This window comes from Chinchilla lanigera, unplaced genomic scaffold (assembly GCF_000276665.1).
Source record: "Chinchilla lanigera isolate Chin_1 unplaced genomic scaffold, ChiLan1.0 scaffold00034, whole genome shotgun sequence".
In the NCBI taxonomy this organism is placed as follows: domain Eukaryota; kingdom Metazoa; phylum Chordata; class Mammalia; order Rodentia; family Chinchillidae; genus Chinchilla; species Chinchilla lanigera.
Window position 1 is genome coordinate 6,632,070 of NW_004955435.1, and position 25,036 is coordinate 6,657,105.

The 25,036-nt window shown below is 35.2% G+C and overlaps 1 protein-coding gene across 1 annotated transcript in view; it reads right to left on the reverse strand.

Annotated features, from left to right (window-relative positions):
- Positions 1–23,626, reverse strand: part of Olfm3 (olfactomedin 3) — a 191,413-nt gene extending 167,787 nt beyond the window's left edge. Inside the window, exon 1 of the mRNA XM_005388810.1 lies at positions 23,172–23,626. Coding sequence (XP_005388867.1) covers positions 23,172–23,240 — 69 coding nt within the window. The 5' untranslated portion in view covers positions 23,241–23,626. The remainder of the gene's footprint in view (positions 1–23,171) is intronic.
- Between the last annotated feature and the right edge of the window lie 1,410 nt (positions 23,627–25,036).

Genomic DNA, 25,036 nt, shown 5'->3' on the forward strand with positions numbered 1-25,036 from the left:
ATACTGAATGTCATACGATAGTGCTGCAGGCTCTGCTTTTCTTCGTACATTTCAGCTGCAAAAACTGAGAATTAGTGCATTGATCTTAACATTAAAAACACGTCTCTTTTGCTCCTTGATCAATAGAATTTTCCAGTAGATTATCTTGTCTTGCTGAAATGCCCGTTGTCTTTCACTGGCTAATTGGTGAAGCCACCGAAGTCTAGAGCATCCCATCAGGTTAACTGTTTAAGACAACAATGTGGACCCAGGCCTAGAACTTCTTTGCTCTGAAACACAATCTACTATTTTTCCTCACATGGGGTCCTCAATACAAAAAAATTGAACTGTATGAAAAAAGTGTTTACTTATTTTCGTGAAGTCTGTATTCTGTTTTGTACACACGTCTTCTAAAACCATTTCTGTGTTCAAAAGCTTACAACCCTTTCCTGGTAGAGTAGTTGCATGATGTACTGAATTGGTACTGTCCGTGTTACAATAAAAGAGATTCCAGATCTATTAATCTCAATTCCTTCAGCAACCACCTATCGAGTGGTGTTGCCTCTCCTGGGGTTGTTGGCTTCCCTGGGGTTGTTGCGAAAATAAAGAGAATTGAATTTCTCAGCTTGAGGTATTCATTAGGGAATCAGACACATGCTCAAATGACTAAATGATTAAGCTGTTTAAATGTTTTGGCAGAAAAAAATGAAGTGCTATGGGGCTGTTCTTAACCAAGGTCGTCTGGAGTAAAAGAACCAATAGAACATGCGTACTCATATAGGAGAGAAGGCTTATTAGGGGGAATGGATTGTGTGATTATGTTGATCAAAGTCCCCCTATGTGCCTTCTGCATGTTACAGATATAGGAAAGCCAGTGGTATAGTTCGGTACAAAACTGAAGACCTTTGACAGGGATACTTGTGTAAATCCTGGAGTATGAAAGAAGCAGAATTTCTCATATCTAATGTCTGAAGGTCAGAGAATATGGATGCTGGAGCTCAAGATAAAACAACTGATTTGCTTTTCCTCCACAATTTCTTTGATCAAGCCCGTCACTGGATTTCAGAAAGCCTACTCACATTGGTGAGGATAGTAGGTCTTCTTTATTCCAATAATCACAATGCAAATTTCTTCCAACTACCTCACAATCACACCAAAAATGCAAACAACAGTAACAAAATTAATAATAATAATAATAAATACTGTACCAGTTACCTGACCCAAATCACTCTGATATGTGAAATCACAGAGGTCATGGAAGAAATGGTTAATTCTGCAACTGGAAAGAACTAAGTAAGTGAAAGCATGAATGATCAATAATTAAAGAGTAGAAGGATTTGTTTTCCAGGCAAAACGACTATGATAAGGAAAAGGAATAGATAATTCAGAAGCATAGATTTTGTGAGAATAGGAGCTTTTAATACAACTACAGTGGGAAATGTAAAAGAGGACTAAAAGGAAAGACGAACTCACAGTGAGAAAGATTTTATATGGAATTCTACATAGTTTCTAAGGAAGTTTTTGATACAAGAAACAGGCAAAAAGTTTCCTTTATTTTTTTTACTAAGGGTTTTGAAATTGTATAGTGGTGGTGAACCTATGGCATGTGTGCTACTTGGCTGTTTGAAAGCTCTAGAAAGATTGCCTTTTAGACAATCCATACTTCTGAGGTCTCTCCAGTGAGGGGATTTATGTTCACTTGCTTAATTCCTTTCTATTCAACTTCAAGACCCAATAAATGATTCATATATGAGATTTCTTTCCTTCTAACAGTGAGCTTGTTTCATTGCCATATTTTGTAGAGGTTCTATTTCACTAGCAAAGAGTTTAATGCCTGTGACATAGTAGGTATAAAATGTATTTCAAATAATTAAACATTATTGCTCAAATACTTCCAGATACCTCTTGGTCTATATTCTGTATTTCTTAGTCTATGACTCACATTTTATCTATTCATTGTTCATGGAATAAAATCTGTACATAAGTGAATGATTTAAAAGGTGAATCACTAAAATTTTAATGCTTTGAATATTTCCATACAAGGTGTATTGTTTGAACACTGCGTATTCCCAACTAGTTATTTTCAGAAGCCACAATAAGATAGTATATATCTTATTATAATTCCCCAGATTTATAATTTATTGTCACTGAAGTAGTGTCTCAAGGGCCTAGACATTTCAAGTGAACCAATGTACCTTCACTTTTCTTCACTTTGGACATGACAATAGCTGTTTGATTTTCATAATTTTATGTTACTGTGAACCTGTTACAAATTCTCTCTTTTTCAGGGAAGGGCCTATAAGTTTCTATCATTTTATTATTCTGCTTCTGTTGGGATTCTTGATGCAAGATACTCTAAATCTAATGAGTTAGTGCTACATAAGCCAACAGTCTCCTCTTGTACTCTGAATTAGACTCTTGAAAATTTGCAGATACACTAGCTATTCTTTATTTGTTTCTAGGTACACAACCAGATGGAGAGCTCCTGGAATTAGGACTACTCCTGATGTGCTTTCAGACCATGTTCTGTAGAAGAAGGGCTAGGCTAAAGAGAGAAGGAAAGAGAAGACTCCTTTCATTCTTCGGGGTTCAAGGTACATTTCACAAAGGAAGACATTCAGCAGAACTTCACAGCTTGTTGCTGTTATTTGTGTGGTTGACAGCATGGTTGACTGTGTCAGGAAATCCCTTGCTCAATCACCATGAATCTGTCCTCTGAGTTGATTATGATTTTAAGTTGTCCAACAGAAAGCGAGTATGAAGCTGCCCTCACATATTCTGTGGATGAATGTGTTTAAAGATGGAGGTAAATCATGTAAATCTCCCTGCTCAATAGAAAAGGAAGTATTTTCTTTATTTGAAACTTACTGCATATCCAGATTTCCCCAAGACAGTTGCTGTTGGGGGACAGTGATGTGGGTATTGTCTGGTAATATTTACAGTAACATTTAAAGTGAGAAGCAACACACCCACATAATCCCATGGGCAGAAAGTAATTTCCCAGTTTAATCACAACATGCTTTCTGTTTTAAAGATGAAGCAAAGCATATGTGTGCACTTAGGATTTTACCTCTGTGGAGCTATGAGCAACATCTCTGGACTTTAAAAAACAATAGTGAAATATTAAAAGAAAGGCTTTTAGTTCTTGAAATATATCTTTTTTCTGTTGGTAGAGAAATTGGCAGAATATATTAAATGGTGTGCTTTGTTTTGTAAGGGAACAGATTTTTTTGGTGGCTTTCTGACTCACAGCCAGTTCTTTTGGTCAAAATATCAATGTTTTCTTAAGGATAAAAATAGTCATATTCCAGCCAGTAAACTGTCATTTAGAAAAGCAAGCAACTACTGCAATAGAAAATGTTAACAACTTATTATGAATGCTTGCAGCACAATAAGTATGACAGTGATTTCAATCGAAAGTATTATTTCCATACAGTTTGAAGTTATCAAAAAGCAAAAGGAAAAATAAGAAGAATGTGATAGATTGCAGCTCACTGCATTTAAGACACCAACTTTAGGAAATCATATTTAGAAGACACAAAGAGAAGAAGCACTGTTATACACATACACGGGAGCTGAGAAAAGATAGAAATAAGAAACAGGCTTTAAGTATTTGGTGCAAGGTAAAAGAAGCATAGTTTTAGTTAAGTAGATATTATTAAACTTCAATGAGACAGTTCAAATGCTGATGTCAAAGGGGTGAGTACAGAAAAAAACCCAATGGTAAGTCATAGGAGTTTTCAGAAATGCTGACATAATACGGTCAATTGTAATTAATGGTTTGTGTTTATGTTTTTCATTAGTCTTTTAAAATAAATTTATCTAACGTATAATTAGATAATTTCAAATTACTGTATTTTGTGTTTAAAAGCCACTTGATGAACGTGACGTGCTTCCAGGTGGACTGTACTGACCATCTGGTCACTGGCCAGTTGCCCGGAACAACACAGACTCTGCTGGTATTTAGCAGCACAGACATGTTTTCCTCCAGATGGACGGAGCTTATGTAAGAGGTGACCCTCGAAGAGAGAACTGTACACAGACACAAATACTAATACCAGTAGTAGAATTAGCAATCAGGCTATAATTGGTTTTAGTATTTTTAGTTGTCCCTTCCTTGCTGTGTTCCAGACATGACCAGAAAATATTCCCTCATAAACTTGTAAAACAGGTTCTGTTTTTTCCCTGAATTTAGGTGTAAGTACAATAAAGTTTGTAGAAAATTAATAATTTCTCAAGCTCCTACAGTTAAATAGAAGTCTGAAAAAATTCAACTCCCAACCATGAGTTTTTAGCTATACTATACTCATTATATATGCTATATTATCTAAATGAAAACAAATAAGCTTGTTATATCCTGGAGTCTAAGAAAGAGTTTTTCCATTCATTCTTACTGAGGACCTGAAAATTCTTTACACATTTGTTGACAGGTTTATTTGGCACAATAGTAAAGAATACTGTAGTAAGAACAATATAATGTGGAAGGGGAACCCTTGCAATATAGATTCCTCTGGCTCATGGGCAGTCAGGTTTGACATAGTGGCAAAAACCTTCCATGAACACTTTTATTTTAACAATGCTTTCAATAAAAAATGTGTAATGGTAAAATTTATGTTTTACTCTCTGAAAAAATGAACTAAATTGAGCCTGTATTCAGCAAAGGTTTGTTGACTTGAAATACATTTTGGAATTTCGAGGGACCTCTGAGGTCATGGATTGTTCCATTTCTCTTCAGCCATATGCAGCTCAGAAATGGTGCTCAAAAGATCAGACATATCTGGAAGTAATTGGAAGTACAGCATTGAAAATTACCCCTTTCGCCCCTCATTTGTCCACTCTTATGGCAAATCACTGGTTACTATATTTTTCCTTTTAAATATTATTATGTTTTTGATTACCGATATGTGTTGATTTAGTCACACAGACGAATCCTTTTCATTTGTTGTTTTCCTTTTCTTTTCCATTCTTAGATATAAAGATTTCCGCACCACATTTTATAACACAAGAATGTTAAACATTATGAGGAGAAGCCAGGAACTGGTAGGAGGTTTATGAAAAAAGAAACATGTTTTACTTTGTCTTTTCCTAACACCATACATACTGGGACTTATGTAATACTGGATAAGAAACTGGAGAAGTAATGTCAGCTACACATTAGCATGTCAGTTAAGATGTAAGTCTGATATACAAATAGCATTTTTGCACACTTGTTTACTGAACAATAAGTTACTGTTTGCTTAGGAATTGCAAAATATCGATGAACTCGGTACTTCAAAATGTCGTCTCATCTTCATGAACTCCCAAAAGGGATGTATGATGTTCTCCTTTACATCACTGAACAATGTGTGATTTGGACAGAAGTAACATGCATCAAGTTAGACAAAGTACCTACTGCAATTTCAAACTATAAATTTTATCTACTATAATTTCCCATCATTTACGCCAGCAATAACTGTGACAGAGGTTAAAGACAATGTTTTCCTTTCATGAAAGGAAAACAAGGAAGCAAGAAAGGATGGATACAAGCTTTCTTAGTGTAAATAAAATTGGCACAGCAAAATTAAATCAAAATTACATTAAATTACTAAATAATTTTAAATAACCCAAAATATTTAATCAATTGAATAATTTGGAAATCATCGAATATAACTTATAATACATTATAGATATTTCTATTAGGCAACATTTCTTTAAATTAACATAGGTTATTACATGATATAGAAATAACTGATGCATCTAAAAATCTGTAATTTATACTTTTCACTTACATTTTTTCAGAATTGAATTAGTTTTGATTAATGAAATTTGCCTTCTAGGAATTAGCAGATCAAATTCTCATCCTTTTGCATCAAACATCTATTTGTACGTGGAAATAGCTGTACATTTTAGTTTTCCCATTTCCAGGTTCTTACTCCAAGAACATTGCAGTACCTTACAGTCTCCACTTACGCTATTACAGTGTTGCCCCGTAGCAAGAGAAATGAGAAGAATGTCTCCTACCTCTTTGTTTTCTTGCATAGTCACATAAAACTGAATTTAACATTTTTTAGGCTTGTTAGATAATTAGAAAGTAATCATATGATAGATTAAGAAGCATATCTTAGCCGTGTCTCTTAGATAGATATATGCTAGAGCAGAAATAGATTGCTAGATGTAATGAACCTCAAATCTATCTTCACCAATACACTGTATTGAAATTAGATGCAATTTTCACTCTCAGAATTTATGAAGAAAAACACAGATGAATCTGGTCCCCTTGCACCTGCTTGGTGGCACTGAAAGAACAAATTTTCCTCATCCTGGTATAATTGCTATTTAGAGCAATACATTTAAAAAATACTCAAAGGGAATTTTCAGGGTTAGAGTTTGCCTCAGTATGGTTAAAATATATAGCCTTACCTGATGTCAGCTCTTTTCTCCTTTCTTACTTGTGTTAGACTCACTCCCAAGACTCCGTAGATTTTTCTTCCTTTGAGTATGACTGAGGATAAATCTGGTCTGGAGCGAGGGGGAAAGTAGCCATACATCTTCCCACCTTCTACTAAAATCTGTGCTGGATGCCCTCCAAGTTGTTTATGGTTTTGTATATTTTTGACATCAGGAAAGATTTGAGCTGGTCATACATTTTCATAAGGTCAGTGAAAAAATATCTAGTTCTTGAGGAAAACTCAAATTTGTCTTTGAGGGTATACAAAAGACTTGGTATTGATTTATCACAGATAGCAAGGTGTGAGAAACACCTAGTCATTAGTGGCATGTCCTCATGTCTACTCACTTATCAAAACTTTCTTTCAATTGTTAAATTTTAGTGAAATTTCATTTTCCCTTGAGTACAGAGCTGACATTAAAGGACTCACGTCCTGAGGCTGCCTATAGGAACACTGTCTGTGATCTTTGCTTCAAATTGCAGTGTTCAGGAAATTATTTTTTTACTTCTAAGAAAGACTATCGTCACTGTCAGGTGATGAACCTACTGTTTATTTCACTGCAAAAGTGAACACAATTAAAAGAGCACTTCCGTGTACGCTCATTCTATTTCCCAGACTGCCTCCACCCTTCACCCCATATGCTTTTCTTTCCAAGTGTTTCCATAGAGGAATTCTTCATGCTTCAATTTAAAACTAATTTTTCAGGGGCCACTCCAGGGTTACCAGTTCATATTATTTATCTCATTTAGGATATCAGCAAAACAAACATGTCTGGTGCTACATTACTCTTCTGACACCCTCCCTTTCATTTTTTTCCCAGCAGATCCCCTAGGCAGTTTAGTTTATATCTGTCATCTCCATTTGCTTCTTTCTCATACATCACTGAGCCCATTAGGATAAGGATTTGGCCAACATCATTCCACAGAAACCATTTACAAATGTCACTGATAACTTCCATTTCAACAGATAATGAAGTGTTTGATTTTCTTATTACTTGACTATTCTCTGGAGAGCAGTTCATAGTTGTGGGGAGAATACATTCTCCTAGTTTTCCTTCACACTACACATAATCCTTATTCTCCATAGCAGATTTCTCCTCAGCTTTTTTAACTTCTAAATATTTGAGGCTTAGTGTTTGGACTACTTTTCCTGGCGATCTTATCCAGTTTCATGGGTTTAAATAGTATATGTATATCCATGATTTCCATAATGACTTTTCCCTTGAACTACAAATAGCAATTTCTTATTTTTAATTCCACTTGGGTGTCTAAGAGACGTTTCAAATTTACATGTCCATAACCAAATGCTTTATCTCCTCTACCAATGTTTCCCATCTCAAGAAACATGTTATTTTTCTGTTGCTTAAGCCTTCCATGGCTGCACTTTGTGAATTTCTGGCTAACTACCAGATTGTGTTAGATGCCATCAACATGAACCAAATTATTTCATGTTGCCTGGTCTCTCTACTTTCTGCCCTTGTGACCAAAATTAAATTCTATGTACAGCAGCTAAGATAGACCCTTAGGGAAAAAAATCATATGTTGCCTTTGTATCTTCTCATTTTTTTCAGGATCCATAAAATTACCTACAGGGATTAGCCTGATCTTGCATCCTTCTAAATAACTAATATAATTTTGTGCTAACCTTCCCTTGCCATTCTGTTTGAATTACAGAAGCCTTATTGCCTCTTCTCAAACATACCACATATGCTTTTGTTCAATTGAATTTAAATTTAAATTTTTCTTTCCTGGAAATGTCTCCTTCTGGAGAGGTGCACCACATTCTCTCACTGTCATCATGTCTTTGCTGAAGTGTTACAGCCTGATCATTGATCCCTAGCACAAAACATGCCACTCTCTATTTTCCTTCTGTATAATTACTGTTTCACATATATTCTCCTCTTTTATTTGCTGTTTGTTTTTAATTACAAGTTCAGTTGTTATAAGGGCACAACTTTGTGTATTATGTGTCACTGCTATATGTTTAGATCCTGACTAGTCACAGATACATGGCACATAGTCTAAAATATATCGGAAAATATTAACTCTGAGTCCCTGTTAACACAGCTCTGTATTGGAGATTACCCTCCAAACTTTTATAGCAGGCTTATCCTTGTCATTTTGTTATTTTTCCTATAATATACTAACTCACTTTATGTGATTTGAATACATGAGTCTTAATGTTAACAAAGCAATGGACTTTTGTAGCATTTTAAAACAGATAGAAGAATGATATAAATAAAAGAGGAAAAAAATGGAAAAATAAAAAGAACAGAAAAAGTCAGATTTCAGTTAGTTAAGATGAATAAACTTTGAATCATGAAAGAACATTAGTCAATGTAATCTGAAGTCAACATGCAACCTGATTAAGATTTCAGTGATGGAAAATTGAAGGTCATTTTAGACAAGCCAGAATCATCTCATACACATATCAGAATACAGAAGATCCTTTCTTGGGGGAAAACTACCCCAGTAACTTATTTGTTGCAGAGGAATTTGTAATAATTTTAATAACTGAGTAATATAATTATGTTTGTGTATGGTAGAAATGAAGCAAATCTTTAGTCACAACTCTTGTGAGGACCCAGTCACCTTGATTTGGACAAGGCAGAGATAAACAAACCCAAAAGGAACATACAATATCTCAGAGAGACATACTTTCTGTTTTCATGATCAAAATAGGTAGATGTTTAAAAAGGTAGCTCTTAACAGCTGGGGATATAGCTCAGCCAACCAGTGCCTGTCTGGCAAGAGCAAGGTCTTGAGTTTGATTCCCGGTATTGCACTCCCTCAGAAAAAGAATAAAGAAAAACTTTTTTAAAAAGGTAGCTCTTAGATAGATAGATGGATAGATAGTGATATGTATAGTATCATCTATATATAGATAGCGATATCTGTATTATCTATCTATATCTATCTTTATATCATCTATCCAATAGAAAGATAATACAGAGTTAGATATACTATATAGCCTTATTGATTTTCTTTTCTACATTACTACTGGGTTGACCTGACTGAGCCATGAGGTACACAGGTATTTGGTCAAATGTTATTCTGGGTGCCTGAGATGGTGCATCTAGGCTAGAATCACGCTGAAACGGGTAGAATGAACAAAGCTTTCTCTCCCTAATGTGGGTGGGCCTCATCTAATCTACTGAAGGGTGGTGTAGAACATAAAAGGTGAGGAAAAAGAGAATTGTAATTTCGTGAGTGCTTTTGAGCTGTATTAGCATTGTTTCCTGCCTCCAAACTTGTACTGAAAGACAATCTCCTCCTAGGGCTTTCACCAGCAGGATTTGTTGTTGTTGTTGTTGTTGTTGTTGTTGTTGTTTGTTTGTTTTTCCAGTACCGGGAATCGAACTCATGAGCTTGCGCTTACCAGGCAGGCGCTGTGCCACTGAGCTAAATCCCCAGCCCCTCACTAGCAGGATTTTGGATGAGAACTGCACAGTAACCTTCTGGACTCTACAGAGGGCTAAATGCAGACCACGGGTCTAGTCAGTTTCCATAAATGCATGAGCCCACTCTCTGTAAATGTCTTGTGTCTGCTCTGTTTCTCTTTATCTCTCTCATCTTCATACACAATGTTTGTTTTGCTTCTGTAAGGACCCAGATTAGTACAACTATCTTATATCATGTTTATTTGACTTATGATTTCATTGGATTAAGATGACGAATTCTAGAAATATTTTTAATATGATACAATTCATACCTTGTATATTTTGGGTGATCATTTCTCTAGCTTTTTAAAGCTGCCATGATTATCTTTCTTCTCCATCTGTATCACTTTTTCCTGCTTCTTACATAACGAGGACTAACAAAGCTCAAGGCATGGTAAAAGAAAAAGGGGCTTCCCGTGGAATTTTACATGCCTGTGACTTCATACATGCCGTGACCCTTTCTTCTCTTCCTTGTCCAGCTAATCTTCCCTCATGTATTCCCTGCCCTGGGAAATTTATTTCTTTTGCCCCATTTTTCTGTGAATATCCACCTTCCACACCACCTACTTATGTTTTAAAGCAGTCTCTGCCACAAAGATTATATGGTATTGCAGTTACCGCTAAATTTGGTCCTGAAGTAAAAACTATTAAGAGACTTTTGTAAGTAGCAAATATACTTTTTCAATAAATATTTTATTCCCAGTTCCTAGAATCCTGGTTTATGAGTATTTATTTTAAAAACTGATTATAAAATGACTGCCAGTGATATACTATATAGAATTTGATCATTTACATCACTGAGAATCATCCATTTCTAGATGAATTAACTTTTTCACTTTACAAATATTCTTAAGCTTAATGTTTGATTATGAATTGAATTAAAGATTAAATATATATGCTCAATAGTATTAGTTTTTCTCCACTGCAAATTAGAGGAAGACTTCTGCTTGAACTTTTTGGAATGTCACTAAATAATTACCATATGTTTCACAGTCTCTGCAATGTGTAACATAAAATATTCTCTGAGCAAAATTTCTTTTATAGAAAGATTTTTCCAACGACTTAAATAAATAAAATTTTGGCTAACAAAAAGAAAAGGATAAGAAGTCAAAGTCATCACTATATTGAGTCATAGCTCATTTATTTGCATGTTTACTGTCAAAGAAGATAGTTTACAAAACCAGCATAACAAATTTCTTATCAAGTGCTTTTAAAAACCACACAGTGGCAAAGAAATGAAATACTAATATTTAGATTATAGGTGTGGCTCTATGGGAAGACCTTTATCTAACTACAAGAAAAAGACATCCATTATATGTTAGAAATGTTAACTATGGAAACCATCATGTAATTCAATCAGCTTTAAAGGTAATCTTTTCAAACATCATTTTTAAGCTAGTCTACACTAAAATTTCATGTCTGTAATCTCTTTAGTATTAATACCCATAAGCAGAGGCTGTAGCATTGTGTAGTTAGTTTTCTAACACATTATTTCTATAGTTTGGATCTGGAATGTCCCCACATATGTGTCAAGTCTTAGATCTTTTGAAGGATGCTGGAAATCTATAAAAGGCAGAGCCTGGAGGGAGCTCCTGTGTCTTTGGGGTGCTACCTTGAAGGGACTGGTACGCTGGTCACTTTCCCTCTTTTTAACGTCCCAGCCATGATCTGAGCAGCTGTGCTGAGACACATACTTCCTGCTATGATGTGCTGCTTTGCCGCAGGCCCAAGAACAGAGCAACCAATTATGGACCGCAGCATCCAGAACTGGAGCCCAAATAAACCTTAACAAGTTGAATATCTCAGCTTTTTTTCTTTTTTACAATAATAGAAATTTGACATGATTATTAATATACTTAGTGATTATCACTGAAACAGAGGTCATTGTATGTGTTTCCTGTTGCTGCTGTAACAAATTATCAAAAACTTAATGTTTTAAAACAAAAAGTAATTTTAGTTCTGGTAGTCTATGAATACAAAGACTCTTACGAGCTTAAAATCATGTGTCTGCAGAGATGCATTCCTGAAGACTCCATGGAGGAATTCAATTTTCTGGTTTTCCAGCTTTCGAGCCCACGAAGGCATCATTTTATTATTTGAAGATCTTTAATTTAAGCACAAATTCCTTTTAACCATCTATAGTAATAAATGCATGAGTTCTGCAGGTTAGAGTGAGAACATATTTGGAAGTATATTATTGTGTCTGCCATATTGAGTATATTTTTTCTTATTATGTTTAGCCAAGGGAACAATCATACTCAGTAGTAGTATATGTCAGCAAAATGGTACATCTCAATTAAAAAGAAAAACTTTTTAAGAATTATTTTTGATCAAAAATGAATTCTATCCTTTAGTATTGCTGTATTCCCTAATATTGGAATAAAATACCCAGAAGCTAAATAATCACTTGGTGTATTTTAAGTTCAGTATTCAAATAGATTTCCTTATAGCTGCAAAAAAAGCTTTGTGTTTTAACTTTTGTAATATAAAAGAGATAGAAACACAATGACATTTACAGATTTATTTTTCAATCAAGTTCACAGAACTTAAAGAAAAGGAAGAGTGTAGAATAAATTTTAAAATACCATACTGCCTGAGATTACATTACTTTGGTGTGTGTTAATATACATGTAAAACTGAATTGTACTGATTTTATCAATAATGTTCATTTTTATATTTTCATCAAATAAAAGAAGCCTAATTTTTTACCTTTCATTTAAACAATTTGAGAGACTATGACCAGAGCAAAAAGAATGACAGGATGTGGAAATACATTTTGGGAGATCGATGCACCTCATTACAGGATGACCTACCAGAAGATGAAACAGCATTTGATGTTCTGCATGCTCATTTTGTGCATGAGAAAATGGAAACCAGAAGAAGAGTTGAGTTGCACAAAGCCATCCCAGTAGATATTTACAGAGCTGAGGCCAAATCTGTACTTTTCCAACACCTCATTTAGTACTGTGTCTTCACACTATGAGCTTTCCAATTTCCTACTTTGTGTGTATGATGGTATCTGAATTGAGGTGATTTCTCTCTTATTTACCTTCACTTTATATGCTAAATTAATATTATTTAAACCAAGTCTTGAGGAGAATAGAAGATGTCTTTTCCAATATGACTATGTGCAAAGTGACTAAATGTGATCAGGTTTCTATGGCTACTTTCTATGCAAATTAACATGCAAATTAGAAAAGGAAAAAAGAGCTTAAAGTTTTCTTGCTTTATATTTTTCTTTGTCTTTGTACTGAGACATGCACAAAATATTACTTGAAATATAAATACTTTTTTTCCAAAAGTGATTGGGGACATTCTTTAAGAGAAGAGTAACCAGGTCTCGATTAATTGAAACAACCTTATTTGTGATACCCTCTTTCTGTCTCCCTCTGTCTCTCTGTCTCTGTCTCTGTTTTTCTCTCACTCTTCTGTTGTGGGTGTGTTTGTGTGTGTGTTTGTGTGTGGCATGATGTTGGTAGAGGGCAATACATTTCATTGAAATGCTGCAGTATCTATTGTCAAAAATATAAATACATCATCTCTAGAAGGTCAAAGTTATTCTTGCTGTTTAAATAAATACCTGTCCTCAGCTACTCTTTTTCTTTTAATAATATTTGATTGCGTTACCTTCATGCCACACATAAACTAATTCATAATGTCATCATTTGTTAAAGTCATTTTATTTTTTTCAGAAAATTATTTAGACTTGAAGTCTTTCTTTACTTCAAAAGACTGGGAAGTCATGATACTTTGACATCAAGGAGGGGGATAAATTATTGATGCATTCCATTTGCTCAGTTCCTTATCCTCAAATATCTTCTTCTGAGTTTTGAGTCATATTACAATGGCTACCTCTTTGACATGAGCTTTATAGCTTTGTGCATATTATTCCTGCATAATCTTCAAATGCTTTAAGGCAAATGGAAGTCAAGCTAGAGCTATTTTATTGTCTTTGTCCAACATCTATCTTATAAAGAACAGAATATATCTGTACAGAGTAAAACTGAGGAAAATTCTGTATTGAGTCTTGAGTTAGATAACACTTCTGTTGGTTTTGAGCTATAAAAGTATGTACAAAGTTTGAGTCAGTATACCACAAAACATAGCAGGTGTAAAAATACTCACCAGTGAGAATAACTACCCATTCACAATTCATTATGTGGTTTTCAGTATAGATCATTCCCAGAAGTGACACTATATTTCCTAAGGTTATATTTTCACCAATGATACTTTGTGCTAGTGGATCAATGCTCCCAATACTGAGTCTCTGTTTGAAGAAATCCTGCCATCTTGAATTGGTCCCTCTAGTAATGCTATTTAAATCATGATGGGATAATGCTTCTTAATCATCTTCAACTTAGTTGGAAGAATTAGAAGGATAGTCTATTCAATTATGCTTTTTCCTTGAGGTTACCTAAAGAGCTATTTATTTTTGGTGTTTAAATAATTTTATTACTAATATTTCTTTTTAGACAGTCATAACCTATGAAGGAAATATTAAGCATTTAAATTTCTGATAGCAGTTAGATGTTACAATTTAGATAAATGTAAATCTGTTACTTTTTTTAAACATTAAAATATATTTGGTGGTGCTATGTTCGCAGAATAATGTTCAAACGCTGAGATAATATTTTCTTTCTATGTCAGTGCTCTAAGAATGTAGAATAAGTTAACAATTTAAACAGATTACTATATGTTAGATTCTTAAAGAAATAATTCTGTCCTTAAAGAGAGACAAAAACTAGTGACTCCTAAGCTTATTCACCAAATTAAGCTAAAGCATTACAAAAAGGGAAAGGAGGACAATATAATATATAAACACGTACAAAGTGTTCATGTTTTCCAGCCCATGGATACCATAGACACTTTCAAATGAGAGCATGTATTAATGGAGGAATGAAAGGTTTTCTTGGGTTTGCCACTGAGGCTCATGAAAAGCAGTGAGTATTTCACAGGAGTGTTCAGGTTATGGTGTCCCCGAAAGACACCACGAGTCAAAAATAGCGCTGAGGCTGATAGGGTGAAGCAGAAAATTAATACCAAGTTTAAAGGACATCATTTTTCAGCATTAGTCAAGATAAATTACCTGATAGAAAAGTTCTAAGCCCTTGAAACGAAGGGACTCATAATCATTCTTCCTTCCCTTCCCCTAGCATCCTCTGTGATGGGAGAATGGGTTAAAAAGAGGAACTCTGTTAATTTTTCTCTTAGCCCAGGACTGAAGTTTTAGGTGCTCCTTGACCCATTTTGTTTTTATTTGTTGGTGCATTTGACAAATACTTATGAAATATCTTATCCTAAATCCCTTAATAAAACGCATGCTGGTTGCTGATGGAAAGGACACAGTACTGAAGAAGACGCAGCAGCTTACCCTAAGAATTTGTAGGAAAAACCCAATACAGCAAATACCTTACAATTTAGAAAAGAAGATATGCTAGAGAAAACTTGGTTCTTTTCTTACTTAAATTTTTAGTTTAACGGGAACAACTCATGTTGCAGGACAAGGCAGGTCAGGGAACGTATTACAGGATAAAGGATGCTTGAGTTGCACCTTAAGATATAGGTTGGATTGTAACAGATGGGCAGAAGAGAAGAGATTTCCAGGGAGAGTAAAATCTTCCATAGAACACCATCTGTGATCTTCCCTCCGAAGTTATTTTTACTCTCCTACAGGTTGCATATGAGAATAACAGAAGGCATAACTTTGAGGTACGGGCTTTATAACACCTTGGTTTTTCTTTCTTTTTTTTTTTTCCTTTTTGAGACAGGGTCTCACTATGCAGTTCAGGCTGACCTTGATCTCACTTTGTAGCCCAGGCTGGCCTCGAACTCCCAACAATCCTCCTGCCTCAGCCTCCCGAGTGCTGGGATTACAGGCGTGCACCACCATGGCCTGCTGTAACACCTCGTTTTGAAAGCAAAAAAAGTAAGTATTCTTAGGAAACTCTTTCAAAAATCATTTTAATATTTTTGATATATTAGTGTCACTAAAATTGTATAGCTCTGCAGATGGAGTTGATCTTATGATATTCCTATATCTCAGATCCCCTCAAATGATTTACAACTTCTTATACTGATAGGAAGAAATTAAGCCCTATTGTGGCATAATATGTAATTTTGAACCAATACAATATGTTTTAAAAATAGTAAATGCTCATGGGTAAGCTCTACCTGAGATATTGTACAATTACTTTCATAGAACTTCTACCCTTTATTTATGTAAGTTGAGGTGAAACCAGGTGAATATGTTATTGGATGAGCAGTAAAAGGACAAATGCTATTCCAGTGCCTCACTGAGGTTCAAAACCATGTCAAGGGTTTTTTAGAACTCTCCACTCAAGAGAGTAAGGAGACAGGTATTAGCAAGGGGACAGAAAAAGGCCCATCCCCCAGCACCCAAAGGCAGAAAATCTACACTGCTGAATGTGGTCCTTTCACCTTCACGCCCTGTCTTGACCACTTTGAGATAGAGCAACTTGAAAGGAAACTTTCTTTACCTTTTTTCTTTAAAATTATATTTGAATCTTTATGAGGATTTAAATTAATTCACCTTTCATATACTTTGCAGAGACACACACATTCAGATGCACACACGCAAAGACCCACAATTTGAACACTGAGCAAAAATGCACTTTTATCTCTTGGTAGATTTCTTTTTTTTTTTTTTTCATTTTCCAGTATCGGGAGTCAAACTCACGACCTCACGCTTGCCAGGCAGGCGCTGTGCCACTGAGCTCAATCCCCAGCCCAGATTTCTTATTTAAATATATCCATCCCTTCTGTGAATTGTCCCCTGATTACACTGAAGACTCTTCATGGTGTGGTTCGGCTCTAACCTTGCAGAACCAATCTCTGCACGTTACATTTTCCCCAAAAGACTTGTAAGAAGTATTGTGTGGGATATAAATATGATGTATATTTTAAGGAAACAAGTTTAAATTGGAACTTTCACCAAATTTCCGGCCTGGTTCTGAGAAGATATGCTGATAAGTTTACAAGACAGTCACTTTTTCAAAATCTGAGAAGATAAAACAGCAAGAGCTAAGTAGCATGACAGGCATTGCTTATTATTCTGAGTCCCTAACAAACGGTACATAAAGGCTTCACATTTGGTTATAGTTTGACTGATTAAGTATAATATTTGTACATAAATATGATTCAGATCACATATATTAATGTCAACAATTGTATATATTCCATTGCTATTATAATAATCCATAATTACAGTAACTGATCTCCAGGCAGATTAACTTGTACTGAGAGGATTGAAAGGCAGTTCTTACGTGTTCATTGCTAGCTCCTGCTTTTGTACTAGTCTGGAAATTACATTACATTTAGAAAACTGTCAAGATTGTGTTAACTTCAAAAAAATACTTCAAGGTTTGTAATTTATAAGTGGCATTGACTTAATAAATCCAAGGATGACTAGTATTTGTTGGACTAAAACAGTCAAGGACTATCTTTTCCACATTATATTTTGCATTTAAATTAGGATAATGAAAGTTTAAATATCCTTTTTTTTTTGAGACAAAATCTTTCTATGTAGTTGAGGCTGGTAGGCTCCAAAGTCATGGTGACCCATCCATCTCAGCTTCCTTAATGATGGGATTACAGGTATGCACCACCACACCCAGCCTTAAATATCTTTTGATATTACCTTATTTAATGCCACCAGGAAATAAATTTATTCACATATATGCAAATGCGCAGATAATCCCAATACCTCATGGTAATTTTTCCTCATCTATCAAGACAACAGTTGGGAATTTTATCTCATCTGTATCTGTCCTTCGGACTTGTATCTTGCCTACTGTCAATTAAATTTTGCTTCATTTTTAAGTAAAGTTATGGTCAATTAGTACTCAAATGTTGTGTCCTACATTGTTTGTTTGTTTTTTTTTTGTTTGTTTGTTTTTTTCTTCCTGTACCAGGAATTGAACTCACAACCTTGCAGTTGCCAGGCAGGCACTCTGCTGCTGAGCTAAATCCCCAGTCCCGAGTGTCCTACATTCTGGACTGCAGCTATATCCAGTTCCATTTTGCTTTGTACATTTTCGTTGTATAAAAACTCAAGAATTTCGGGGGCTGGGGATTTAGCTCAGCGGTACAGCACTTGCCTGGCAAACAGGAGGTCATGAGTTCAATTCTCGGTACCGGAGAAAAACAAACAAACAAACAAACAAACAAAAAAAACCTCAAGAATTTTTAATAATTGCCCAGCTAAAAAAAATTGAGAGGGGCTGGGGATTTAGCTCAGTGGCACAGAGCCTGCCTGGCAAGTGCAAGGTCGTGAGTATGTTTCCCGGTACCAGAAAAAAAAAAAAAAAAAGAAAGAAAAAAAAAATTGAGAAATGTTTTTGCTTTGGAAGAGTGAAGAGCAGAATATATGCTGCCTTCTCTAGGTAGCCCTTCAAAATAGCTCTCGCATTCCTTCAGTATTTCCGGCATACTTTTTATGTGGGAAATGCAGTTTCACTTAATTTTTGTTAGAAATCTCATTCAATGACACATTGATGACTAGGGTAGGAAACATCAGCTTTCAGTGCTCCTGAACTGATAAATGATCTGGGAACTGATAAATGGTAAGGGAAAGAAGTTTGGTAGATGAATGGATGATCCCTGATACCTTGACTGTATGTGGATAGAGAGGACAATGGTGTAGCCGGAAGATGGAAGTGAAGGCTCTGAATGTCGAACACAGAAGTCTAAATAAAGCTTTACGGTGTGACCTTTGAGGTCCACCCTCAGTTCCCCTAAGGCTTATGAGCTTGCTCAGTATACCAACAAAATACTTTCCCTTCTTGATAAATGATCAAATACTACTAAACAGTCATTCTAAACTGTGATAAAGGTTTAAGAACATCTAGACCATCATTTTATAGGTAAAGGCCCTCAGAGCACAGGATGCTAATGGCACATAGCGATATGGACCATCAGTAGTAAAGCAGGGACTGGAAAGGAGGGGCCTGAATGCTGTATCCTTGTCAGCAGGGCACTGGGCTTCTCAATGGCCAGGGGCAGAGATACAGGGAATAAAAATTTTAGAAGAAAAATAAAGGAGGATAGTGCCACTGTAACATTCTCAACTTGCCTAGAGAAAGTGTGAGAAGGGAGTTGTATTTACTTTTTTTTAAAAGTTTAATCGGTTTAAGGAAGATGGGATAAAATGAGAAGTGGAAGCTTCTCTCTTAAAACATAAATAAGCCTCAGTGTTTATCATATCTGCCTTTACTGGTGCATAATCACAAGTCTTTGCCAAATGTATTGATCCACATATCCTGTTCTGATTTGGGTTGACCCTTGTAGTAGGGAGCGAGTCTCTATCACACAGGATATCTAAGAGAAGATAAAGTTCAGAGCTGGTTTTTAAAGCAAAGTGGTAGCAGTCTCAGTTTATGTATCTTGCTATTTTGCTTTTTTCTCAGTTTCACTTAACAATTGCAAAGGAAAGAACTTTAGATTCTAACGATCTAAGTCTTTTATTACTGTATTTAATAATACCAAAATATGCAGACCCTTAGGGTCTGTTACATCATGAGACTTTACACAACACAATCTTTGAAATTCTCTTAGTTCTAATCGCGTTTCTATGATATTGTAAAAAAATTCTTGTTCAGGGCAAGAGTACTAATTGCCTAGGTTCTTTTTAACAAATACAGTTTGATGTTAGATATTACTGCTGAATCATTGCTATAATTTTTTTCTGTATTGTGACTAAGTATCATGGTGATAAGTTTAATATATTCTTAGGAGAAAAAGTAGTGCATGCTTCTTTCTCAATCTAAGCATGAGTCCCCTGTAGGTCATTTTACAATGCATTTATCACAAAACTACGATTACTGTGAGGTGTAGCAGCTACTCTGATATTTGGATATGCTCATGGGATCTCCTTTTAACTATTCAAGGGTCTGGCATCGGTGTGCATACACTGCTTGGGACCTGCACAACTATATCTACAGCCTTCTGTCTTTGTAATTCAGCATTGCAGAGAAGAGAAATTCATGGATCTAATTCAAGGGGATTTCTGTTCTGTTATAATGCTCAAATAATGGCCTACTGAAAATCTTCTTGTAAAAGAAAGGAAAAAACCCAACAACAGTCTACTCTCCTACAATCAAGGTCATTACTGAGCTCAGTGCCTTCAGTTTAAAAGCACATAGATGCCATCTAGCAGCCTTCTCCAGGAATTTTCTGCTCAGAAATCACCCTTTTCTATGAAACTGAGTAATAAGTGAATGGCTACAAGCTTTCAGTTTGTTTTTAATTTTCCTTATTGAATGGTGATTTGGCATTTTGTCTATAATTCAGATGCTCCATTACACATGAAATTAATTGATGTCTCTTAAAATAGGCAAAATGATATATCCATGAATTTTTTAAAGGAACTGAAAAGTTGTTAATTAGAATTTAATTAAGAAAACATAATTCAAGCAATTTTCCTTGGAGAAAAATCAATAGCACGCCTATGTAAAATACAAATAATTAATTGTTGGTGAATTGCCTTTCTGTCCTGGAAAAATATTAATCTTGCCAATTTTTCATGAGTTAAGTCAGAGAAAGAAGTAAGTTCATGCTGAAGGAAAGTACATTCTATAAACTTTGATGCTTGAATTTTTTAATTTAAAGAGAAAATTGATTTTCAAATAATTTGTCATCAAATGATGATACCCAAGAAATTATAAAATGTCATGTAAGATTTGTAAACTTGTATTACAGAAGAGAAAAAAATATATAAATGTGAGCATTATATTGTCTTCCATATAATCAAACTGGCACTGTTCTTAGTAAACTATTTTATTTTTAGTAAATTAAATAATATAGTCACTCTGTAAAGTTTGGCATTCAATATTTTATTATGTGGAATCCCATGCCTTAAAAATGCTCTACTCAGTTTTAAGAGCTTTCCTGTATTGCTTGTCTTTTTGCATGCATGTGATTAAACATATATTTAAAATAAAGTCCAAAATAGAATAATACTTAAAAATGTATTTTTGAAATTTGATGATGGCGTATAATAGCCTTAGCATATTTGTATGTATAAAACCAGGCGTTTAGAATTTATGTTCATTAACTGTCATTATTTACATTATTACTAGAACAACTATAATTAAAAAAACAGAAAATGTGTAGCTTATTATTTAATTGACAATTATTTTGAGAACACAGTGGTGTTATTTGTACTTTAGGGGAGGGTTATAATATTGTTTGTAACCGAAAATTGTTACATAAAACTACAAAAGAATTCATTTTCATCCTTTTTAAAGCAACATTTTGTCTACAAATTTGAAAACTCTTGACGCTGAAATTACTTGTTATTGAAATTTTCATATAATGAAATCTGTATAATGTCAATCTGTATAATGTCAATGTAGTATAGAACAAAATACCACCTTTTGTTCTTGGCACTGTGTCCTGAATTGTCTGTGAGCTGAGAAAGACAATTTGAAAAGTCAATGTATTCCTTTCCTTCCCTGAATTTCTCATGTCAATTGCAGAAAATATTCACAGTTCAGTTGGATCAAATTACAAAGTTTTATGCAGAAGTTAACTATTTAAGACTAGATTAGATTATAGTAACCAAAAATGGGCTGCCATTGGGGGAAATTAATCTTTTTATCTAACAAAACAATATACATACATATATATACCTGATTTTAGACAGAATGACATTCTAGCAATGAAAACATTTATGCATTAATGATATCAGACAAATCACACAAGCAATTGTTAATAAGGTTTTAAATTTCTGAATTTTTAAAAATGATAAAACTTAAAGTGGCATAAATCTATATGAACTCATTAATTTTCCTTCTTAGAAGTATTTCACTAAGAATTTTCCAAATAGGATATATAATGAAATATATTCAAAAGTTTTAAGCACTATCATGTGAGAGTGACAGTGACATATGTCACTACAGTTGCAGAATCAGATAGAAAAGAAGATTTAAGATTTTGAAACACAATCATTATATTTATTGCAGGTGTAGAATGTGATCTCTTAGTAGGTAAACTATGCCATTAAGATCATTAAGATTGCATTCACAAACTGTGTGAAGCTGTGAAATGAAAACAATGAAAACGTCAGTGCAAGCATAGCTTTAAAATAAAATTTTAATTTTCATCCGATGTCTGTGAAGAAGAAGCATAGATGAATAATTATGAGGGTATGTGACATAATTCTGTGTTCGCTATGTACTATGCTAGGACTAGCTCTATCATGATCACAGTATTAGATTATGTTAGTTATAGTTTACTCTTATTCATTTATGAAAAAAACTTAATCTCTCACTACAGAGACAATGTAAAGCTTTAAAAATAACTTTACAATAGTAAAAAAAAACACTTCAAAATATTATGCATAATGAAATGACATCTCTTTTTCCAAGTGTCAAATTGCTGGCGATCAGTTAAATGAGTAAAATAATAAATAAACCGTATCTCTTACTTCTTTCTAAATGCTTCACGCCTTCTTCTAGACACTTCTGATTTTCCTAGAATGCCAAAGCTCTGAAATTAACCTCAGTTTCACCCACAAGACTTCTCATTTATCACTGACAACATTTTCTCATATCTTCCTGCCTTTGTATTTAGCTTTCACTTTGCCAGTCCTCGATAATTTTCAGACTTGAAAAGCTATGAGACAACTTATGTTTCCTGTCATCCTCCTTAGTTTGACAGGGTTCTTCTTACTTCCTGTTTCTGAACGCTGATAATTGGAACTTCCTCCGTGTCCCCTAATTTCCTTAAGGAAAGGGGAGAAGCAAACACAAGCCCCTTCCAGAAACGCCTCTCAGCCACAGCACAGTACGGCTCTGCCGCTCTGCCGTGTGTGTTGCAAGCAGCATCCCAAATGTTTTGAACACAAACCGCAGCACGTCTGCGATGGGAATATTATTGACCAGAATCAGCTGGAAAACGCTTCCCAGCTTTCAACAAAGAAACGGTTCACCATCTCCTAATACATGTTTATAGATCGCATTGTTTCAACTGCAAACTCCTTTGCATTATCCGTCCGACTTCAGAAGAGAACAGCGAGCAGTTTGACAAAGAAAAAGCTAAATTCCCCCGAGAGCCGCATTGCCCGCTGCCCATACACATTCTATGCGCTCTTGTTCCCTCCCCCCTCACACCAGGACTCTACCTTGAGGAGCTATTCCTCCGGTAGTTCACCTTGTTACCTTCCAAGCCGTGGGGATGCACCAGACAGCCCAAGGTAGCTGAAAGAGCTGCCTCCCGCGCCGTTTTCGGCATATTTATTTGCATTTAAGTCTGTTTGTTACATATTCCACATTTATTTCAAACAAGAGTCAAAATATGGTCCATACCTTGGAAGGGTCTAATCCAGCCAGCAAAGACAGCAGCAGGAGATTGAGAAGGTTGGACGTCGCCTGCATTCTGATCTGGGTTTTCGTCCCCTCTCTACTCTCTTTTATGTAGCCGCTCCGTTCTCACTGCAGAGACCTTTCCCTCGTCAGTTGCACTTTCTGCCTGCCAGTCAGAGCAGAGTGGAGGCAGAGGCGGTGGCAGCGGCAGTAGCAGTAACGGCAGCAGAGGCAGCCGCCCTGGGGGGCGATCATTCCGCAGGCATTCTCAGAGCTAGGAGTCCGGAGCTCAGAGGGTGGGTTGGGCTGCTGTGGGCGCTGGCCGAGGTGCTGAAGCGCCTCCGCCCGTGTGCCAGTCTACCTTCTCTCTCGTCTGCTGCTAGACAGCCAGCCCACCTCAAAAGTTTTGACCCAAGAAAAAAGAAAAAGGGAGTAACTACTGAGAGAGGTGTGGAGACCTGGACAACGGATATGACATCACTACAGCTCTTGGGGAATTGGGGGGCATATTTTGCTGGGAAATTTGTTAACCAAACAAAGATTGACTCTTGTGCTCCAGTTAAGCATTTGCTGGCAACTTGAGCTGCAGAGAAAGAAGTAGAGTCAGATCCAGGATTATGAAACAAATGTTGTACTGGAACCTTCCTTGCTGTCATTGACAGAGGACTTGATATTCAATTTAGTGCTTTAAACAAAGTTTGCAGTGCAGACTGCCAGAATGTATTTCTTATCCAAAGCACACTTTTTAGTAACTATTACAGAAGCGTATGATCATTATAGATCAATCATTTATAAATACTTTAGTACAATAAAAGTTTTTTGTTTAGATATTGTGTAGTTATCTACTTCGGTCTTTTGTCAAGGAGCAACCATTATGCAGAAAAAAATGATGAGGTTTTTCTTATTTTCTTTTATCTTTTAGTATGAACAATTTATCCCGTCAGTGTCCCCCAATTGAAAAACCTCCTTCCACACACGCACCAATACCCAGGGATATACTTACCCTGTCATTCTGACTGGAACTTAGGCCTGAGGAAAAATTCTGTGATGGATGTATAGTTGGATGGGAAAAGTCTCGTTTCTAAGCTTCTAAATATTTTTTTTTTCAAAAGCTTAGAAAAAGAATACTACTTCACAAGAGCAAAGGAAGCTTGAGTGGTAAACTAACTCTCTTACTTGTTCTGCATTATTTAACTATACTCAAACAACTTTACTGCTTAAAAGTCTAAAATCTAAGTGTTCTCAATCAGATAAGAAGTTGATGAAGAGTTGGCGAAAGCCCTGATGCACCACTGTGACACAGTTATACCGTTAAGGGTTCTAGCTTCTATTGTTTTTTTAAAATGATACAAACCAGAGATAGGGACTTCACTTTTTACTTTCAATAAAAATGAACAAAAATTGTTTGGATATCAGATACATAAGGTATAAAGTTTCCACCAATCCTTCACAAAAATAATGCATTAAAAAAAATAAGACATCACAATCAGGAAGCATATATTTTTGAAAGTTCTAATTCCCAAGGATTTATATTATACTGTATCTATTTTTATCCTCACATTATAAATATGGATGCAATGTGCATGATAACTTGAGGGTTTTTTTCCTACAAAACAGAGGACATAAAATAAACTAAAACTGAAAATTCCTTTCAAAGGAATAAATTATGCATGGTAAAAAGATTGCAGAATAATAGGAAAAAGGTAGAATTACTTAGGGTCTATTAGTTTAATGATAGCCCAGCAATCACAAACCCATTTAGAAGTTCTCATTATTTTCTAGCAGAAATGGAAAACAAAACACTTTCCTCTTGAGGTTAGGTAGAGCTATAGAGCTGTGGATGACAGTCTTTGGAATTCTCTTTTTAC